Below are 18904 nucleotides of genomic sequence, written 5' to 3'. Positions count from 1 at the left end.
CCTTTCAGTCTCTCTATAAAGCCCATCAACTCCCCATGGAGTTGTACCCCTGGACATACAGACAGCCGGGAGGGACGGCAACAAAGTCTATATGATGCTTTATCTCTGGAGTGCATCGATTGTATTTTCAAGACAGGTCAAGCAATTTCCCAGGTGTTATCTGCCAAGGCATTATATGAGAGCCAGTATATCACCAGCAGCTATCTGCCATTCTCCAGTCAGAGTGGTGATTTAGGTTGGCCAATATAACAGAGTGGTCTATAGTTTGTGGTCCTCCAGGGTTGTGATGGCTGGGATATGGGATACAGGTGTGGGAGGATCTTTTTCCACCTGTGACTTCCTGCAGCAGGCTGCACTCAGAGACTTCTCACTAAACCTGAAATAGCACTGAAAACTTATCTGGTCGTGGGGATGGGAGTGGGCCGGGCATACTATAGCTGCCTGGTCCAGTTTGTGTCTGCCTGTCTCTGCTCAGGGCCCTTAGACCAATGTGATTGGGCGTTTGGGAAGGTAGTGAGGGGGCTGCCAAGCAGGAGAGCTCATTAGTCAGAGAGATGCCCTGTGTCTGTCTGTGTCTGTGTCTGTGTCTGTGTGTGTGTGTGTGTGTGTGTGTGTGTGTGTGTGTGTGTGTGTGTGTGTGTGTGTGTGTGTGTGTGCACGCACAATGGGGGCCCTGCTGCTCTCTACACCCAGTGGGAGCTTCTTATGTAATTGGTGGGGACAGAAGGCCGGGACACACACTGTAACACCCAGGCTCCCGCTACCTACTGCTCAGCTGTGCTGTGGGAGGAACGGAGAGGCTGGGGGGCGAGTGATGAGACGAGGGCAGGGAGGCTCCTGCCAGTCTTCCTCTATAGAGGCAGGGCTGACATTTACCATGGAAGGCTGTGGGCTGAGGCTGCTTCTGCTTCTCACACATACGCTACAGCAGACTAAAATGAATAAAAGTGTCTGAAATTGATCAGGTTCTGGCTGATGAAGCCCCAGGATGGGGTCCAGAGGGATGATGGAGTGACCAGAAAGGTCTGAGACAGCAGGGGCTCGCGCTCTCTGTGTGACTGTGAATGTGAGAGAAAGAGAAATGAGGCTCTAAACTCCCATTTCATTCACTCTGCTGTCATGGACACAGTGGCAGGTCAATCACTGCCTGTGTTTCATCTGACATGGCATTCAACTGGTGAGGCTGTTGATCTAAGTGGCGTGCTGACATGAAAATAGCCAGAATATCTAACCACTACATTTATAACAAAGGGCCAGTCAATCATAAATAACATTCTCCTGGGCCGGCACAGTGACAAATCTATGTTTGAAAAGCCGAAATATACAAATGACTTCCTCTTTGTTTCATACTGTGAACTGCGTGAGTGTATGAGTCATTGAATAGGGCCCTCTGTTACATAATGCTCTCATGTCATGTACCTTCACCCCCAAGTACAAGATCCTAGTTATGCCACAAGTCAATATCTCTCTGTTTGGAGGAGGCCCATCTCTTCCGTGCCAGAGAGCAGGTGACAGAGGACATTAAATGTTACTGCCGCCCCCTCTCCCTCTCTACTTCTCTCTCCTTCCCCAGTCTCCAGGATTAGGCCATGGATGACGACAACAAGCCCTGGCTCTCCACTCCCGGAGCAGCACAGTAAATATTAAAGGAAGTTCATCAAAGTATCATTCAAGGCTGCGGTGAAGACAGATGGCCTAGCATCAAAGGCAATGAAACATATGGCGGGATGACAACACACACCATCGCCCGCCGCCCGCCTGTCTGAGTCAGGGATTCTTTCTGTTGTTCTGATCACGTTTCCCTCGCTTCTGTTCTTATCTGTCTGTTTACTTGTTATGCAAGTTGAGTTATGCCTTAAGTTTCTTTGAATGGCTTTGGCAGTTATCAACAGAGACGCTGCACCAAATGGCACCCTATTCCCTACATAGAGCCCTATGGGCCCTGGTCAAAAGTAGTGCCCTATTTAGGGCCCTGGTCAATAGTGCACTATTTAGGGAATAGGGTGCCATTTGGGATGCAGGCCGTGTGTAGCTGTATTACAAGCAAGCAGAGGATACAGTGTGAAGTCAGAGCGTGCCTCTTCAACTGGAGCCATTACAGCAGACCTACAAGGTTTACTAAGTTCTTTGTGGGCCTATCAAAGCCTCTTTAAAGAACAGAAGCAGGCCTGCTTGTGGGAGACATTCTAAATGGTCAGTGGAAGCGTGGTGCAGTCTCTCTACTTCTCTGTGGGAGAGAGTATGCTTACAGGTGCCTGTGTGGAACAGATAGCCACATATTCTTAGTATGAGCCAATCCTCCATAGTGTGGCTGTACAGACATATACTGTACTGTTGAAAATGAGATCAGCTTATACAAGCCTTATACTTATACTGTCTTTGTTTCAGTGTGTGTCCATGCATGTACATTGCTTCTTCCATGAGCACCTCTGTCCCCTTGTGTAGGCGTTCTCTCTGGCTGTATGTGAGCACTGAGCAGAATCTATATCCTGGCGGTGCCCGTCTCACCTAGTGCCTGTGTTTTTGTCTGTGTGTGTGCGTGAGAGTGTGTGTGTGAGCGCCTGCGAGCGTGTTCACTCTCATAGTTGACGTGTATTAACTGACTGCATTGGCTAGAATTCAGAGCAGCTTGCTCTCATTAGGCTTTATAGCTGTCCATCCCACCCTCCGTACCCACGGGGCAGCTTAGCCCCTTCATCTCTACACTGATATGGCCAGCTATAAAGCCATGGCCACGCCCCAGTCCAACCCACACCAACTGACGACAGACCATATCAAATCAAATCGTATTGTCACATACACGTGGTTAGCAGATGTTAATGCGAGTGTAGCGAAATACTTGTGCTTCTAGTTCCAACAGTGCAGTAATATCTAACAAGTAATCTAACAATTGCCCAACAATTACCTAATACACACAAATCTAGAGGAGTGAATGGGAATATGTACATATAAGAATATGGATGAGTGATGGCCGAGAGGCACAGGCAAGGTGCAATAAATGGTATAAAATACAGTATGTCCATGTGATATGAGTAATGTAAGATATGTAAACAGTTAAAGTGGCATTGTTTAAAGGGGCATTGTTTAAATGGGCATTGTTTAAAGGGGCGTTGTTTAAAGGGGCGTTGTTTAAATGGGCATTGTTTAAAGGGGCGTTGTTTAAAGGGTTGTTTAAAGGGGCGTTGTTTAAAGGGGCGTTGTTTAAAGGGGCATTGTTTAAATGGGCATTGTTTAAATGGGCATTGTTTAAAGGGGCGTTGTTTAAAGGGGCGTTGTTTAAAGGGGCATTGTTTAAAGGGGCATTGTTTAAAGGGGCATTGTTTAAATGGGCATTGTTTAAATGGGCATTGTTTAAAGGGGCATTGTTTAAAGGGGCGTTGTTTAAAGGGGCATTGTTTAAAGTGGCGTTGTTTAAAGGGGCGTTGTTTAAAGGGGCATTGTTTAAAGGGCCGTTGTTTAAAGGGGTATTGTTTAAAGGGGCATTGTTTAAAGGGCATTGTTTAAAGTGGCGCTGTTTAAAGGGGCATTGTTTAAAGTGGCGTTGTTTAAAGTGGCGTTGTTTAAAGGGGCATTGTTTAAAGGGGCATTGTTTAAAGGGGCGTTGTTTAAAGGGGCGTTGTTTAAAGTGGCGTTGTTTAAAGGGGCATTGTTTAAAGGGGCGTTGTTTAAAGGGGCATTGTTTAAAGGGGCATTGTTTAAAGGGGCGTTGTTTAAAGGGGCATTGTTTAAAGGGGCGTTGTTTAAAGGGGCATTGTTTAAAGGGGCATTGTTTAAAGGGACATTGTTTAAAGGGGCGTTGTTTAAAGGGGCATTGTTTAAAGGGGCATTGTTTAAAGGGGCATTGTTTAAAGGGGCATTGTTTAAAGGGGCATTGTTTAAAGGGGCATTGTTTAAAGGGGCATTGTTTAAAGGGGCGTTGTTTAAAGGGGCGTTGTTTAAAGGGGCGTTGTTTAAAGGGGCGTTGTTTAAAGGGGCGTTGTTTAAAGGGGCGTGGTTTAAAGGGGCATTGTTTAAAGGGGCATTGTTTAAAGGGGCGTTGTTTAAAGGGGCATTGTTTAAAGGGGCATTGTTTAAAGGGGCATTGTTTAAAGGGGCATTGTTTAAAGGGGCATTGTTTAAAGGGGCATTGTTTAAAGGGGCATTGTTTAAAGGGGCATTGTTTAAAGTGGCGTTGTTTAAAGGGGCATTGTTTAAAGGGGCATTGTTTAAAGGGGCATTGTTTAAAGGGGCATTGTTTAAAGTGGCGTTGTTTAAAGGGGCATTGTTTAAAGTGACTAGTGATCCATTTATTAAAGTGGCCAGTGATTGGGTCTCAATGTAGGCAGCACCCTCTCTGAGTTAGTGATGGCTGTTTAACAGTCTGATGGCCTCGAGATAGCAACTACTTTTCAGTCTCTCGGTCCCAGCTTTGATGTGCCTGTACTGGCCTCGCCTTCTGGATGGTAGCGGGGTCTACAGGCAGTGGCTCGGGTGGTTCTTGTCCTTGATGATCTTTTTGGCCTTCCTGTGACATTGGGTGCTGTAGGTGTCATGGAGGGCAGGTGGTTTGCCCAAGGTGATGCGTTGTGCAAGACCTCACTACCCTCTGGAGAGCCTTGCGGTTGAGGGCGGTGCAGTTGCCGTACCAGGCGGTGATACAGCCCGACAGGATACTCTCGATTGTGCATCTGTAAAAGTTTGTCAGGGTTTTGGGTGACAAACCAAATTTCTTCAGCCTCCTGAGGTTGAAGAGGCGCTGCTGCGCCTTCTTCACGATGCTGTCTGTGTGGGTGGACCAATTCAGTTTGTCTGTGATGTGTACGCCGAGGAACTTAAAACTTTCCACATTCTCCACTGCTGTCCCTTCGATGTGGATGGGGAGGTGCTCCCTCTGCTGTTTCCTGAAATCCACGATCAGCTCACCCACCAGGCCCTTACTAGTCACTGAACATCCACATCTGACAGAAACCTCTGCTGACCCCACAGAACGGGAAGGGTGAGTAGAGGTCAGATACAGTATGGTGACCAGAGACACCAACTATCCAACAATGCCTCTGTAGCTAGATCCCCTATTCAAGGGCCAAGCCCATTTACTGACAGTGAACTATTGTGACCTGGGAGTCAAATGAGGTTGCCGATGTAATTATTTATACAGAGAAGAGAAGAAACACAAACAACAGCAACTGATGACAGAGGAAACTGCTCTTTATATAATCTGTAGGATCTGGATGGGGTGCGAGGGTGAGACATGCAGGAGAGAAGGGGGAGGAGAGGTGTGAGGAAGGTGAGGACATGAGGAAAGCAATCATTTACCGTTAATTACTCTCATTAGCTGAAATGGGGTGAGATGGGCTGAGGTGGCTTTAGTTTAGAGGACTCTGGGATGAACACAGCGTATACAGTGTTGGTTTAAGCCCAGATATGAGAGACAACTCTCCTGCTGATAGCAGTGCTGCTGATAAGACAGGGCCACTATCTCCTCCTCTCTCTCTCTGAGGGGTGGCCGTACAGGGAGGGATGAAGAAATTAGAGGGAATGAGGGAGGCGTGGCACTAGTGGAGAGATGGAGAGGGGTTAAAAGGAAAGAGGAGGGCTGGGTCGAGGAGGAGGAGGAGAGGGGTTAAAAGGAAAGAGGAGGGCTGGGTCGAGAGGAGGAGGAGAGGGGTTAAAAGGAAAGAGGAGGGCTGGGTCGAGGAGGAGGAGGAGGAGAGGGGTTAAAAGGAAAGGGCTGGGTTGAGGGGCTGGGTCGAGGAGGAGGAGGAGGAGGAGGGGGGTTAAAAGGAAAGAGGAGGGCTGGGTCGAGGAGGAGGAGAGGGGTTAAAAGGAAAGCGGAGGGCTGGGTCGAGGAGGAGGAGGAGAGGGGTTAAAAGGAAAGCGGAGGGCTGGGTCGAGGAGGAGGAGGAGGAGGGGGTTAAAAGGAAAGCGGAGGGCTGGGTCGAGGAGGAGGAGGAGAGGGGTTAAAAGGAAAGAGGAGGGCTGGGTCGAGGAGGAGGAGGAGGGGGTTAAAAGGAAAGCGGAGGGCTGGGTCGAGGAGGAGGAGGAGAGGGGTTAAAAGGAAAGAGGAGGGCTGGGTCGAGGAGGAGGAGGAGGGGGTAAAAGGAAAGAGGAGGGCTGGGTCGAGGAGGAGGAGGAGAGGGGTTAAAAGGAAAGCGGAGGGCTGGGTCGAGGAGGAGGAGAGGGGTTAAAAGGAAAGAGGAGGGCTGGGTCGAGGAGGAGGAGGAGAGGGGTTAAAAGGAAAGAGGAGGGCTGGGTCGAGGAGGAGGAGGGGGTTAAAAGGAAAGCGGAGGGGTGGGTCGAGGAGGAGGAGGAGGGGGTAAAAGAAGGAAAGCGGAGGGCTGGGTCGAGGAGGAGGAGAGGGGTTAAAAGGAAAGAGGAGGGCTGGGTCGAGGAGGAGGAGGAGGAGAGAGGGGTTAAAAGGAAAGAGGAGGGCTGGGTCGAGGAGGAGGAGAGGGGTTAAAAGGAAAGCGGAGGGCTGGGTCGAGGAGGAGGAGGAGAGGGGTTAAAAGGAAAGAGGAGGGCTGGGTCGAGGAGGAGGAGGAGAGGGGTTAAAAGGAAAGAGGAGGGCTGGGTCGAGGAGGAGGAGGGGGAAGAGAGGGGTTAAAAGGAAAGAGGAGGGCTGGGTCGAGGAGGAGGAGGAGGGGAGAGGGGTTAAAAGGAAAGAGGAGGGCTGGGTCGAGGAGGAGGAGGAGAGGGGTTAAAAGGAAAGAGGAGGGCTGGGTCGAGGAGGAGGAGGAGGGGTTAAAAGGAAAGAGGAGGGCTGGGTCGAGGAGGAGGAGGAGAGGGGTTAAAAGGAAAGAGGAGGGCTGGGTCGAGGAGGAGGAGAGGGGTTAAAAGGAAAGCGGAGGGCTGGGTCGAGGAGGAGGAGGAGAGGGTAAAAGGGGTGGGTAAAGGAGGAGAGGGGTTAAAAGGAAAGCGGAGGGCTGGGTCGAGGAGGAGGAGAGGGGTTAAAAGGAAAGAGGAGGGCTGGGTCGAGGAGGAGGAGGGGGTTAAAAGGAAAGAGGAGGGCTGGGTCGAGGAGGAGGAGGGGGTTAAAAGGAAAGAGGAGGGCTGGGTCGAGGAGGAGGAGGAGAGGGGTTAAAAGGAAAGAGGAGGGCTGGGTCGAGGAGGAGGAGGAGGGGGAGAGGGGTTAAAAGGAAAGAGGAGGGCTGGGTCGAGGAGGAGGAGAGGGGTTAAAAGGAAAGCGGAGGGCTGGGTCGAGGAGGAGGAGGAGAGGGGTTAAAAGGAAAGAGGAGGGCTGGGTCGAGGAGGAGGAGGAGAGGGGTTAAAAGGAAAGAGGAGGGCTGGGTCGAGGAGGAGGAGGAAGAGAGGGGTTAAAAGGAAAGAGGAGGGCTGGGTCGAGGAGGAGGAGGAGGAGAGGGGTTAAAAGGAAAGAGGAGGGCTGGGTAGGAGGAGGAGGAGGAGAGGGGTTAAAAGGAAAGAGGGAGGGCTGGGTCGAGGAGGAGGAGGAGGGGGTTAAAAGGAAAGAGCGGAGGGCTGGGTCGAGGAGGAGGAGGAGAGGGGTTAAAAGGAAAGAGGAGGGCTGGGTCGAGGAGGAGGAGGAGAGGGGTTAAAAGGAAAGAGGAGGGCTGGGTCGAGGAGGAGGAGGAGGAGGGGTTAAAAGGAAAGAGGAGGGCTGGGTCGAGGAGGAGGAGAGGGGTTAAAAAGGAAAGAGGAGGGCTGGGTCGAGGGAGGAGGAGAGGGGTTAAAAGGAAAGAGGAGGGCTGGGTCGAGGAGGAGGAGGAGGAGGGGGTTAAAAGGAAAGAGGAGGGCTGGGTCGAGGAGGAGGAGGAGAGGGGTTAAAAGGAAAGAGGAGGGCTGGGTCGAGGAGGAGGAGAGGGGTTAAAAGGAAAGAGGAGGGCTGGGTCGAGGAGGAGGAGGAGAGGGGTTAAAAGGAAAGAGGAGGGCTGGGTCGAGGAGGAGGAGGAGGAGAGGGGTTAAAAGGAAAGAGGAGGGCTGGGTCGAGGAGGAGGAGGAGAGGGGTTAAAAGGAAAGAGGAGGGCTGGGTCGAGGAGGAGGAGGAGGGGGTTAAAAGGAAAGAGGAGGGCTGGGTCGAGGAGGAGGAGGAGGGGGTTAAAAGGAAAGAGGAGGGCTGGGTCGAGGAGGAGGAGGAGGAGGGGGTTAAAAGGAAAGAGGAGGGCTGGGTCGAGGAGGAGGAGGAGAGGGGTTAAAAGGAAAGAGGAGGGCTGGGTCGAGGAGGAGGAGGAGAGGGGGTTAAAAGGAAAGAGGAGGGCTGGGTCGAGGAGGAGGAGAGGGGTTAAAAGGAAAGCGGAGGGCTGGGTCGAGGAGGAGGAGGAGAGGGGTTAAAAGGAAAGAGGAGGCTGGGTCGAGGAGGAGGAGGAGAGGGGTTAAAAGGAAAGAGGAGGGCTGGGTCGAGGAGGAGGAGGAGAGGGGTTAAAAGGAAAGAGGAGGGCTGGGTCGAGGAGGAGGAGGAGAGGGGTTAAAAGGAAAGCGGAGGGCTGGGTCGAGGAGGAGGAGGAGAGGGGTTAAAAGGAAAGAGGAGGGCTGGGTCGAGGAGGAGGAGGAGGAGGGGGTTAAAAGGAAAGAGGAGGGCTGGGTCGAGGAGGAGGAGGAGAGGGGTTAAAAGGAAAGAGGAGGGCTGGGTCGAGGAGGAGGAGGAGAGGGGTTAAAAGGAAAGAGGAGGGCTGGGTCGAGGAGGAGGAGGAGAGGGGTTAAAAGGAAAGAGGAGGGCTGGGTCGAGGAGGAGGAGGAGAGGGGTTAAAAGGAAAGAGGAGGGCTGGGTCGAGGAGGAGGAGGAGAGGGGTTAAAAGGAAAGAGGAGGGCTGGGTCGAGGAGGAGGAGGAGAGGGGTTAAAAGGAAAGAGGAGGGCTGGGTCGAGGAGGAGGAGGAGAGGGGTTAAAAGGAAAGAGGAGGGCTGGGTCGAGGAGGAGGAGGAGAGGGGTTAAAAGGAAAGAGGAGGGCTGGGTCGAGGAGGAGGAGGAGAGGGGTTAAAAGGAAAGAGGAGGGCTGGGTCGAGGAGGAGGAGAGGGGTTAAAAGGAAAGAGGAGGGCTGGGTTGAGGAGGAGGAGGAGAGGGGTTAAAAGGAAAGAGGAGGGCTGGGTCGAGGAGGAGGAGGAGGAGAGGGGTTAAAAGGAAAGCGGAGGGCTGGGTCGAGGAGGAGGAGAGGGGTTAAAAGGAAAGAGGAGGGCTGGGTCGAGGAGGAGGAGGAGAGGGGTTAAAAGGAAAGAGGAGGGCTGGGTCGAGGAGGAGGAGGAGAGGGGTTAAAAGGAAAGAGGAGGGCTGGGTCGAGGAGGAGGAGGAGGAGAGGGGTTAAAAGGAAAGAGGAGGGCTGGGTCGAGGAGGAGGAGGAGAGGGGTTAAAATGAAAGAGGAGGGCTGGGTCGAGGAGGAGGAGGAGAGGGGTTAAAAGGAAAAAGGAGGGCTGGGTCGAGGAGGAGGAGGAGAGGGGTTAAAAGGAAAGAGGAGGGCTGGGTCGAGGAGGAGGAGGAGAGGGGTTAAAAGGAAAGAGGAGGGCTGGGTCGAGGAGGAGGAGGAGAGGGGTTAAAAGGAAAGAGGAGGGCTGGGTCGAGGAGGAGGAGAGGGGTTAAAAGGAAAGAGGAGGGCTGGGTCGAGGAGGAGGAGGAGAGGGGTTAAAAGGAAAGAGGAGGGCTGGGTCGAGGAGGAGGAGAGGGGTTAAAAGGAAAGAGGAGGGCTGGGTAAGGAGGAGGAGAGGGGTTAAAAGGAAAGAGGAGGGCTGGGTTGAGGAGGAGGAGGAGAGGGGTTAAAAGGAAAGAGGAGGGCTGGGTCGAGGAGGAGGAGGAGGAGAGGGGTTAAAAGGAAAGAGGAGGGCTGGGTCGAGGAGGAGGAGGAGAGGGGTTAAAAGGAAAGAGGAGGGCTGGGTCGAGGAGGAGGAGGAGAGGGGTTAAAAGGAAAAGAGGAGGGCTGGGTCGAGGAGGAGGAGGAGGAGGGGGTTAAAAGGAAAGAGGAGGGCTGGGTCGAGGAGGAGGAGGAGGGGGTTAAAAGGAAAGAGGAGGGCTGGGTCGAGGAGGAGGAGGAGAGGGGTTAAAAGGAAAGAGGAGGGCTGGGTCGAGGAGGAGGAGGAGAGGGGTTAAAAGGAAAGGGTTAGGAGGAGAGGGGGTTAAAAGGAAAGAGGAGGGCTGGGTCGAGGAGGAGGAGAGGGGTTAAAAGGAAAGAGGAGGGCTGGGTCGAGGAGGAGGAGGAGAGGGGTTAAAAGGAAAGAGGAGGGCTGGGTCGAGGAGGAGGAGGAGGAGAGGGGTTAAAAGGAAAGAGGAGGGCTGGGTCGAGGAGGAGGAGAGGGGTTAAAAGGAAAGAGGAGGGCTGGGTCGAGGAGGAGGAGGAGAGGGGTTAAAAGGAAAGAGGAGGGCTGGGTCGAGGAGGAGGAGGAGGAGGGGTTAAAAGGAAAGAGGAGGGCTGGGTCGAGGAGGAGGAGGAGAGGGGTTAAAAGGAAAGAGGAGGGCTGGGTCGAGGAGGAGGAGGAGGAGGGGTTAAAAGGAAAGAGGAGGGCTGGGTCGTCGAGGAGGAGGAGGAGAGGGGTTAAAAGGAAAGAGGAGGGCTGAGTCGAGGAGGAGGAGGAGAGGGGTTAAAAGGAAAGAGGAGGGCTGGGTCGAGGAGGAGGAGGAGAGGGGTTAAAGGAGAAAGAGGGAGGGCTGGGTCGAGGAGGAGGAGAGGGGTTAAAAGGAAAGCGGAGGGCTGGGTCGAGGAGGAGGAGGAGGAGGGGGTTAAAAGGAAAGAGGAGGGCTGGGTCGAGGAGGAGGAGGAGAGGGGTTAAAAGGAAAGCGGAGGGCTGGGTCGAGGAGGAGGAGAGGGGAAAGTCAAAGCTTTCAGCCCACTGCGGTTCCTGTTTCTCAACGGTCCATAACTGTGGTATGACAGGCATGGCTTCATACGAGGACACCATGAACTACGTTTCCTGTCTGAAATCAAATACGGGCTCTGATTGATAACCATGTGGAAGCTTCCCTTCCCAAGCTCACTATCCTTTACGTCCATCAACTAACCTCATTAGTATCGAACACACACATAGGAAAGTAATCTACTTTGGATGTGGAGTGATGCAGCCATCTTCTTTTAGATAACCCTTACAGTCGCCACAGCAGAGAGAGAGAGAGGCAGAAAGGGGTGAAATGAGAAGATGAAGGAAACAACCACAGAAGTCAAGAAAGTCCTTAAACACACAGAGCTCCTCTTTCAACACTTCAAATGCATATTTTAGGTCTAAACTGAAGTGTTTTCCTTTGGGGTTACTACCTTTTTTTCAACCAATTTATCAATGTTGCACAAACTTGTTTTGGCACGGCGTAGGCCAAAGCTCAGTGTATACAAGACAAATGACTGAAAAGACTGATGCCGAGGCACTCCAACCCGCGGGAAGGTTTGGACTCCTGCATCAGTTTGTGTGAGTGTGTCTGTGTGATGGAGTGTCTGTGTGATGGAGTGTCTGTGTGCAAAAGGGGTCTATGCAGACTGTAACAAGATGTAATTAACAGGAATAATGGCTGTCCCTCCTCCAACCGTGATCGAGTGAAGCGTTGATAGCCGCTCGAGCCCTGGACGCAATCTTGTCTAATTTTCTGCTGAAGACCAGATATGAGCTGGCTGCGGCAGGCAGGGAATGATGATAACACTGGCTGGCTTAATGACTAGAATGGCCATGCCGGCTCAACTTCAACTTAAGCAAGGACGACGACTGCTCCCTCACTCAAGCACCTTCTAAAGCCACCAAAACTTTAACACAAAGTCAAGGGGATCCGTTTCAGGGAGAAACATCAATGTTTTTAGCTAACAACAAATAGATAGAATCTGTTTAATTTTAAAAAGAGCACGAGTCACACTTGCCACCTATTGAAAACATTAGTGAGTGGTGAGTGTTTGTATGCTGTACCTACCTCTCGATGATGTCAGCGATGACACAGGCAAACATCTGCAGTCCCTCCGGTAGCTGGAGGGCCACTGTGAACAGAGACAGCCAGACAAACAGACAGTCAGAGGTAAGGTTCAGAGGACAAACTAGCCAGCCTACACACAGAACTGCAGCTTGAGTGACAACCACGTTATTTAATACATCCTAGACAGTATTTACATGTATATTGTAGCTTATGTTATTACTTTAGAGTGCTTCACTGAGACAGAAGGAAGCTGACATTTCAAGGTAATTCTCTCCCATCCATTGCATTACTGTTGTCTTATCTTACTGAGAGATGCACAACAGGAAATGGAAATGTATCAGCTTTGCTCTGTCTTCACACTTCCCTTTTCTCCTAGCAATCCATTAGTCACCTTTTCTCCACCTGTCTTTGTCAATGACAGCCAACAGCTTCATGAGTCACAGTCACAAACCCAGTCACACACACAAATATCCCTCTCACAATGCAGACCGCTAAGAATCAGGAAACGTGGTGCTTCTTCTCATGCAGCATTAAGATATCATGGAGAAATGGATCAAATCGCTGTGAAATGGAAATCAAGCAGTCACACAAAGGAAGGATTGGTCCTGCTGCTGATGTGAAGGGCTGAGAGCAGCATGTGTTTCCAGTAGGACCTTATTTGAGTGTGACACCAGCTAAGACGAATCAATGAGAAATGCTTTCATCAGGGGGTTGGCTCATTGCCAGGGTTGAGACACAAAATATCACACCTCTTTAAAATGATGCCAACAACTTTACAGAGACAAAATGCTATAAAGAAAGGCATGCTCTCTCAACATGTAGCCTAGTGCAGTTTCTCACCCAATTTCCTTCTATTGTTGAGAATGTGCAAGATGTCGGTTGTAAACATGAAATAAACATGATGATGTATCAGACATAACACAAATGTTGCTGATATAGAGATCTAGGCTATAGGACATGGAGAAACAGCTACACTTAAAGTCAGAGGAAGAGGACAAGGGGCGGGGTAATATCTACAACTGAGAAATGACATAAACCCTTTGGGAAAACGTACAGAAAACTGGTCAGACAAACAACTTCTGTGGCGGACCACAATTAAACCCATATTTCAAACACAGACAGCGCGTCACACTGACCAGCATATATCTTTTTTTGTCATTTTTACCACCTTTGCACCCAATTTAGTGATTACGATCTTGTCTCATCGCTGTAACTCCCCAGTGGGCTCAGGAGAGGCGAAGGTCGAGTCATACGTCCTCCAAAACATGACCTGCCAAACCAAGCTTCTTAACACCTGGTTGCTTACCCTGGAAGCCAGCTGCACCAATGTGTCGGAGGAAACACCGTTCAACTGACGGCGGGGTCAGCCTGCAGGCGCCCAGCCCGCCACAAGGGATTGAACCCCAGGCTGTAGTGACGCCGCATCACTGCGATGTAGTGCCTTAGACCACTGCATCACTCGGGAGGCCCTGAATGACCTACATTTCTAACAAACATGGTTATTTTTTGTCATAAATTACAAATACTGTAGCCACAGTCAACAGGAAGGCAAAACTTACAAAACTGGGGTTATCATGTACAACATAGATTCACTCAAAACTAGGCTAGAAGGCTAGTTCATCCATCCCTGGCTAAATGCAGACAGGTGTTGCAGGTTCTGCAATGTTGGCAAATGTACAACACATCCCAGTAGGTCTAATCCTTTTAGTCTTCAATTGATATCACATTAATTTCACATTGGAACAGATCCATTTTGAATAACAAAGAGGCTTTTTCCCCTCACATCAAGCCATTGCGTCCTCCTTGCGCAAATTGGTTATCCAGAGCTGTTGTCTTGGTAACAGACTGATGTCCTTATGTTGGTGTGGTTACATATTGTGCTATGCATACTTATGTAAAGTACTCAGCATGATTGAATATTTAGCCTTTCTTTACTCAAATGGGATTATACCATAGTGTGATATTTATGTACAAGCCGTTCGTCCACTGTCCTCTGTTTCGCAAATCCCCTTGAATTTGATGTCATTTTCAGTAATTGAAGGAACACTTTAAATGTTTCCCTGCATCAAAGGTAGTGTAACCCAGTCTGCATTTCCTGTGCATGCTGAGATCGGTGGGCTGGCTCTAGCAGACACTGGGACTCGCGGAGGCTCTGTTTAAATCAACTTTAGATACATTGGGAAGAGTGTTGACAATGTTTCACTGTCAGACTGACCCTGTCACACATCACCTTGATAAACCATGTGACTACAGTGAATGGACACTTAGACTGCAGTGTCGATAAATATTTCAGGCCTATGTTCACATACTGCAGTGGGTTCCTACAGCAAAGAGAAACAACAAAAACAGGACTGTAGACAACACTGAACAATAAAAAATGGCCTAGGAAAAGTAAAAGGGTGCTGACAAGAAGAAAGAATGACCCTGAAGTGTAATGGATGGAGGAGAGAGGGAAGGAGGAGAGGAGTGTGTCTTTCTGATGAAAGGTTAAGGTATCACTGTGCACCATGTAGACAGACAGAGACAGGTCATTACCTGGGAAAGGGCGAGTTTATTAACCGAGAAAGGTTTCTAAGCCTCACAACAGCCCTGGCTGACAGAAGCCAAGAGCTCTCTTTCCATCTGATCTCAGTGTACAGGCTCTGCACAAGGGTTTAGAGGTTTAGTGTGCGCGTATGTGTGTGTGTGTGTGTGTGTGTGTGTGTTTCCATGTGAGCTAAAATGTCATGAATGTCACAAGAGCATTAACACAAACAAAATGTCAAGAATGCTTGTGTGTTTGTCATTCATCCTCCCACGGACACACGTACCAACATGCACATATGATAGTCTGTGATTGGTTTGAGTGTCAGCCTGTCAGAAAGGGGGATTTCTGTCTGGGAGGTGTCAACAGAGAGTGCAGCAACCAGTTTTAGTGAGTGAATGGAGAAAAAGGTCAGCTGAGGAGCTGAAAAATACAAGTTCACTTCCAAGTCCCCAATCCTGTCTAGCCGGGCCCCAGCACTGAGATTTGTACCGTTTCAGATTTCACTTCTGTCTAGTATTAGCATTCTATAACAGTGTGGAAGGTGCTCAGGGGGCTTGTGTTCAGTTCAGTCTGTACTTCTTCAGCGTAATCGTCAGTTACACTATACTGTGGGGCACATTTCATCTGCACTCAGATTTGTGCTGCTGCAGAAAATAAAAGTTGCCTCAACCTCTGTCTGCAATTAGTGGCTGGCTGCTCTAATAGGACTTCTCCCAGACTCCAAAAAACATCTGTAGACTTGTGTAGATGTAACATAAAGAATTCAGAGGTGTTAAAGGAGAAGACCAGAGGGAAATCATACGTGTCTCTGACTGCTACTGCTAAACTTTTTGATTATTTGCGATGCTGCTCTGTCTCCTCGGAGAGAAACAGTTCTCTGGGTTTGTTTCGCAGCCCTGAGGGAAACATGTTCATGGTTCCTCCAAACACACAAGGTTGTTTTGTCTCTCTGTTCACTTTGCCCTGCCTCTGTTTCCTGCCTTCCACTTTCACAGGTACAATTCAGTATGCAAGGCTGAACAACTATCGTGAGAAAGAGACCATTGCAGGCACGGACAACTCAGCACACAGGGAAAACTAGATTTAAAAAAATACAAGGACAACATAGAGAGGAATTGAGGTATGATAAAGTATGTGATCAGTTAAGCTATGGGTGTAGTATTTTTTTACATTTTTTTAAATTTTATTTTACCCCTTTTTCTCCCCAATTTCGTGGTATCCAATTGTTTAGTAGCTACTATCTTGTCTCATCGCTACAACTCCCATACGGGCTCGGGAGAGACGAAGGTTGAAAGTCATCCGTCCTCCGATACACAACCCAACCAAGCCACACTGCTTCTTAACACAGCGCCATCCAACCCGGATGCCAGTCACACCAATGTGTCGGAGGAAACACCGTGCACCTAGCAACCTTGGTTAGCGCGCACTGCGCCCGGCCTGCCACAGGAGTCACTGGTGCGCGATGAGACAAGGATATCCCTACCGACCAAACCCTCCCTAACCCGGCCACGCAGTCATGGGTGAACAGGGAGTACAGGAGGGGGCTGAGAACGCACCCTTGAGGTGCCCCAGTGTTGAGGATCAGCGGGCGGAGATTTTGTTTCCTACATTCACCACCTGGGGGCGGCCCGTCAGAAAGTCCAGGACCCAGTTGCACAGGGCGGGGTCGAGACCCAGGGTCTCGAGCTTAATGACAAGTTTGGAGGGTACTATGGTGTTAAATGCCCGAGCTATAATTGATGAACAGCAATCTTACATAGTTATTCCTCTTGTCCAGATGGGTTAGGGCAATGGGATTGCGATTGCGTCGTCTGTGGACTAGAGGTCGACCGATTAGGATTTTTTTCAACACCGATACCGATACTTGGAGGACCAAAAAAAAGCAGATACCGATTAAATCGGCCAATTTTTATTTATTTATTTGTAATAATGACAATTACAACAATACTGAATGAACACTTATTTTAACTTAATATAATACATCAATAAAAATCAATTTAGCCTCAAATAAATAATGAAACGTTCAATTTGGTTTAAATAATGCAAAAACAAAGTGTTGGAGAAGTAAAAGTGCAATATGTGCCATGTAATGGTTCCTTTTAACATGAGACTTCAATATTCCAAGGTAAGAGGGTTTAGGTTGTAGTTAATATAGTTAATATAGGACTATTTCTCTCTTTACCATTTGTATTTCATATACCTTTGACTATTGGATGTTCTTATAGGCACTTTAGTATTGCCAGTGTAAAAGTTTTGCTTCCATCCTTCTCCTCGCCCCTACCTGGGCTCGAACCAGGACACATCGACAACAGCCACACTCGAAGCAGCGTTACCCATCGCTCCACAAAAGCCGCAGCCCTTGCAGAGCAAGGGGAATAACTACTCCAAGTCTCAGAGCGAGTGACGTTTGAAACGCTATTAGCGCGCACCCCGCTAACTAGCTAGCCATTTCACATCAGTTACACCAGTCATTAGTCATTAGGCTGATAGGCTTGAAGTCATAAACAGCGCTGTGCTTGCGAAGAGCTGCTGGCAAAATGCACGAAAGTGCTGTTTGAATGAATGCTTTCGAGCCCGCTGCTGCCTACCATCGCTCAGTCAGACTGCTCTATCAAATCATAGACTTAATTATAACATGATAACACACAGAAACACGAGCCTTAGGTCATTAATATGGTCAAATCCGGAAACTATCATTTTGAAAACAAAACGTTTATTATTTCAGTGAAATACGGAACCGTTTCGTATTTTATCTAAACGGGTGCAACGATTGTGCTTTTTTCGCAAATGTGCTTTTGTTAAATCAACTCCCAGCGTTGCATCGATTATATGCAACGCAGGACACGCTAGATAAACTAGTAATATCATAAAAAATGTGTAGTTAACTAGTGATTATGATTGATTGTTTTTTGTTAGATAAGTTTAATGCTAGCTCGCAACTTACCTTGGCTTCTACTGCATTCGCATAACAGGCAGGCTCCTCGTGGAGTGCAATGAGAGGCAGGTGGTTAGAGCGTTGGACTAGTTAACCGTAAGTTTGCAAGATTGAATCCCAGAGCTGACGAGGTGAAAATCTGTCGTTCTGCCCCTGAATAAGGCAGTTAACCCACCATTCCTAGGCCGTCATTGAAAATAAGAATGTGTTCTTAACTGATTTGCCTAGTTAAATAAAGGTGTAAAAAAGAAAATATTTATTTTTTAATTAAAATATAATTTTTTTATCGGCAAAATCGGCATCCAAAAATACCAATTTCCGACTGTTATGATAACTTGAAATCGGCCCTAATTAATCGGCCATTCCGATTAATCGGTCGACCTCTACTGTGGACTTATTGGGGCGGTAAGCAAATTGGAGTGGGTCTAGGGTGTCCAGTAGGGTGGATAATGATATGATCCTTGACTAGTCTCTCAAAGCACTTCATGATGACTGAATTGAGTGCTACAGGGCAATAGTCGTTTAGCTCAGTTGGCTTAGCTTTCTTGGGAACAGGAACAATGGTGGCCCTCTTGAAGCATGTAGGAACAGCAGCCTGGGATAGGGATTGATTGAATATGTCCGTAAACACACCAGCCAGCTGGTCTGCGCATGCTCTGAGGACGCGGCTAGGGATGCCATCTGGGCTGGCAGCCTTGCGAAGGAGAGCCCGCAGGTTTTGGTAGCAGGCCGTGTCATTGGCACTGTATTGTCGAGCAAAAAAGTTGTTTAATTTGTCTGGGAGCAAGACGTCAGTGTCCACGACGGGGCTGGTTTCTTTTTGTAATCCGTGATTGACTGTAGACCCTTCCACATATGTCTCGTGTCTGAGCAGTTTACTTTGTCTCTATACTGACGCTTAGCTTGTTTGATTGCCTTGCGAAGGGAATAGCTACACTGTTTGTATTAGGTCATGATTCCAGTCGCCTTGCCATGATTAAAAGCAGTGGTTCGCACTTTCAGTTTTGCGCGAATGCTGCCATCAATCCACGGTTTCTGGTTGGGAAAGGTTTTAATAGTCACCGTGGGTACAACATCACCGATGCACTTGCTAATAAACTTGCTCACCGAATCAGCATATACATCAATGTCATTGTCTGAGGCTATCTGGAACATATGCCAGTCTACTTAATCGAAACAATCTTGAAGCGTGGGATCCAATTGGTCAGACCAGCGTTGAACAGACCTGAGCATGGGCGTTTCCTGTTTAAGTTTCTGTCTATAGGCTGGGAGCAACAAAATGGAGTCGTGGTCAGATTTGCTGAAAGGAGGGCAGGGGAGGGCTTTGTATGCGTTGTGGACGTTAGAGTAGCAATGATCCAGAATGTTGCCAGTCCGTGTCGCGCATTCGTTAGGCTGATAAAACTTAGGGAGCCTTGTTTTCAGATTAGCTTTGTTCAAATCCCCAGCTACAATAAATGCAGCCTCAAGATATATGGTTTCCAGTTTACATGGAGTCCAATGAAGTTCTTTCAGGGCGGTCGTGGTGTCTGCTTGGGGGGGATATACACGGCTGTGATTATAATCGAAGAGAATTCTCTTGGTAGATAATGCGGTCGGCATTTGATTGTAAGGAATTCTAGGTCAGGTGAACAAAAGGACT

General features: G+C 49.1%; 1 protein-coding gene across 8 annotated transcripts in view; it reads right to left on the bottom strand.

The window, feature by feature from the left end:
- LOC112267114 (2-(3-amino-3-carboxypropyl)histidine synthase subunit 1) overlaps window positions 1-18904 on the bottom strand; it is a 100792-nt gene that overhangs the window by 76153 nt on the left and 5735 nt on the right. For all 8 annotated transcript variants that reach the window (XM_042297418.1, XM_042297423.1, XM_042297422.1 and 5 more), the window contains one exon: window positions 11801-11864. In XM_042297418.1, the coding sequence (XP_042153352.1) occupies window positions 11801-11864 (64 nt within the window). The remainder of the gene's footprint in view (window positions 1-11800; window positions 11865-18904) is intronic.

This window comes from Oncorhynchus tshawytscha, linkage group LG14 (assembly GCF_018296145.1).
Source record: "Oncorhynchus tshawytscha isolate Ot180627B linkage group LG14, Otsh_v2.0, whole genome shotgun sequence".
NCBI lineage: Eukaryota > Metazoa > Chordata > Actinopteri > Salmoniformes > Salmonidae > Oncorhynchus > Oncorhynchus tshawytscha.
This window is presented reverse-complemented; position numbering and strand designations above follow the sequence as displayed.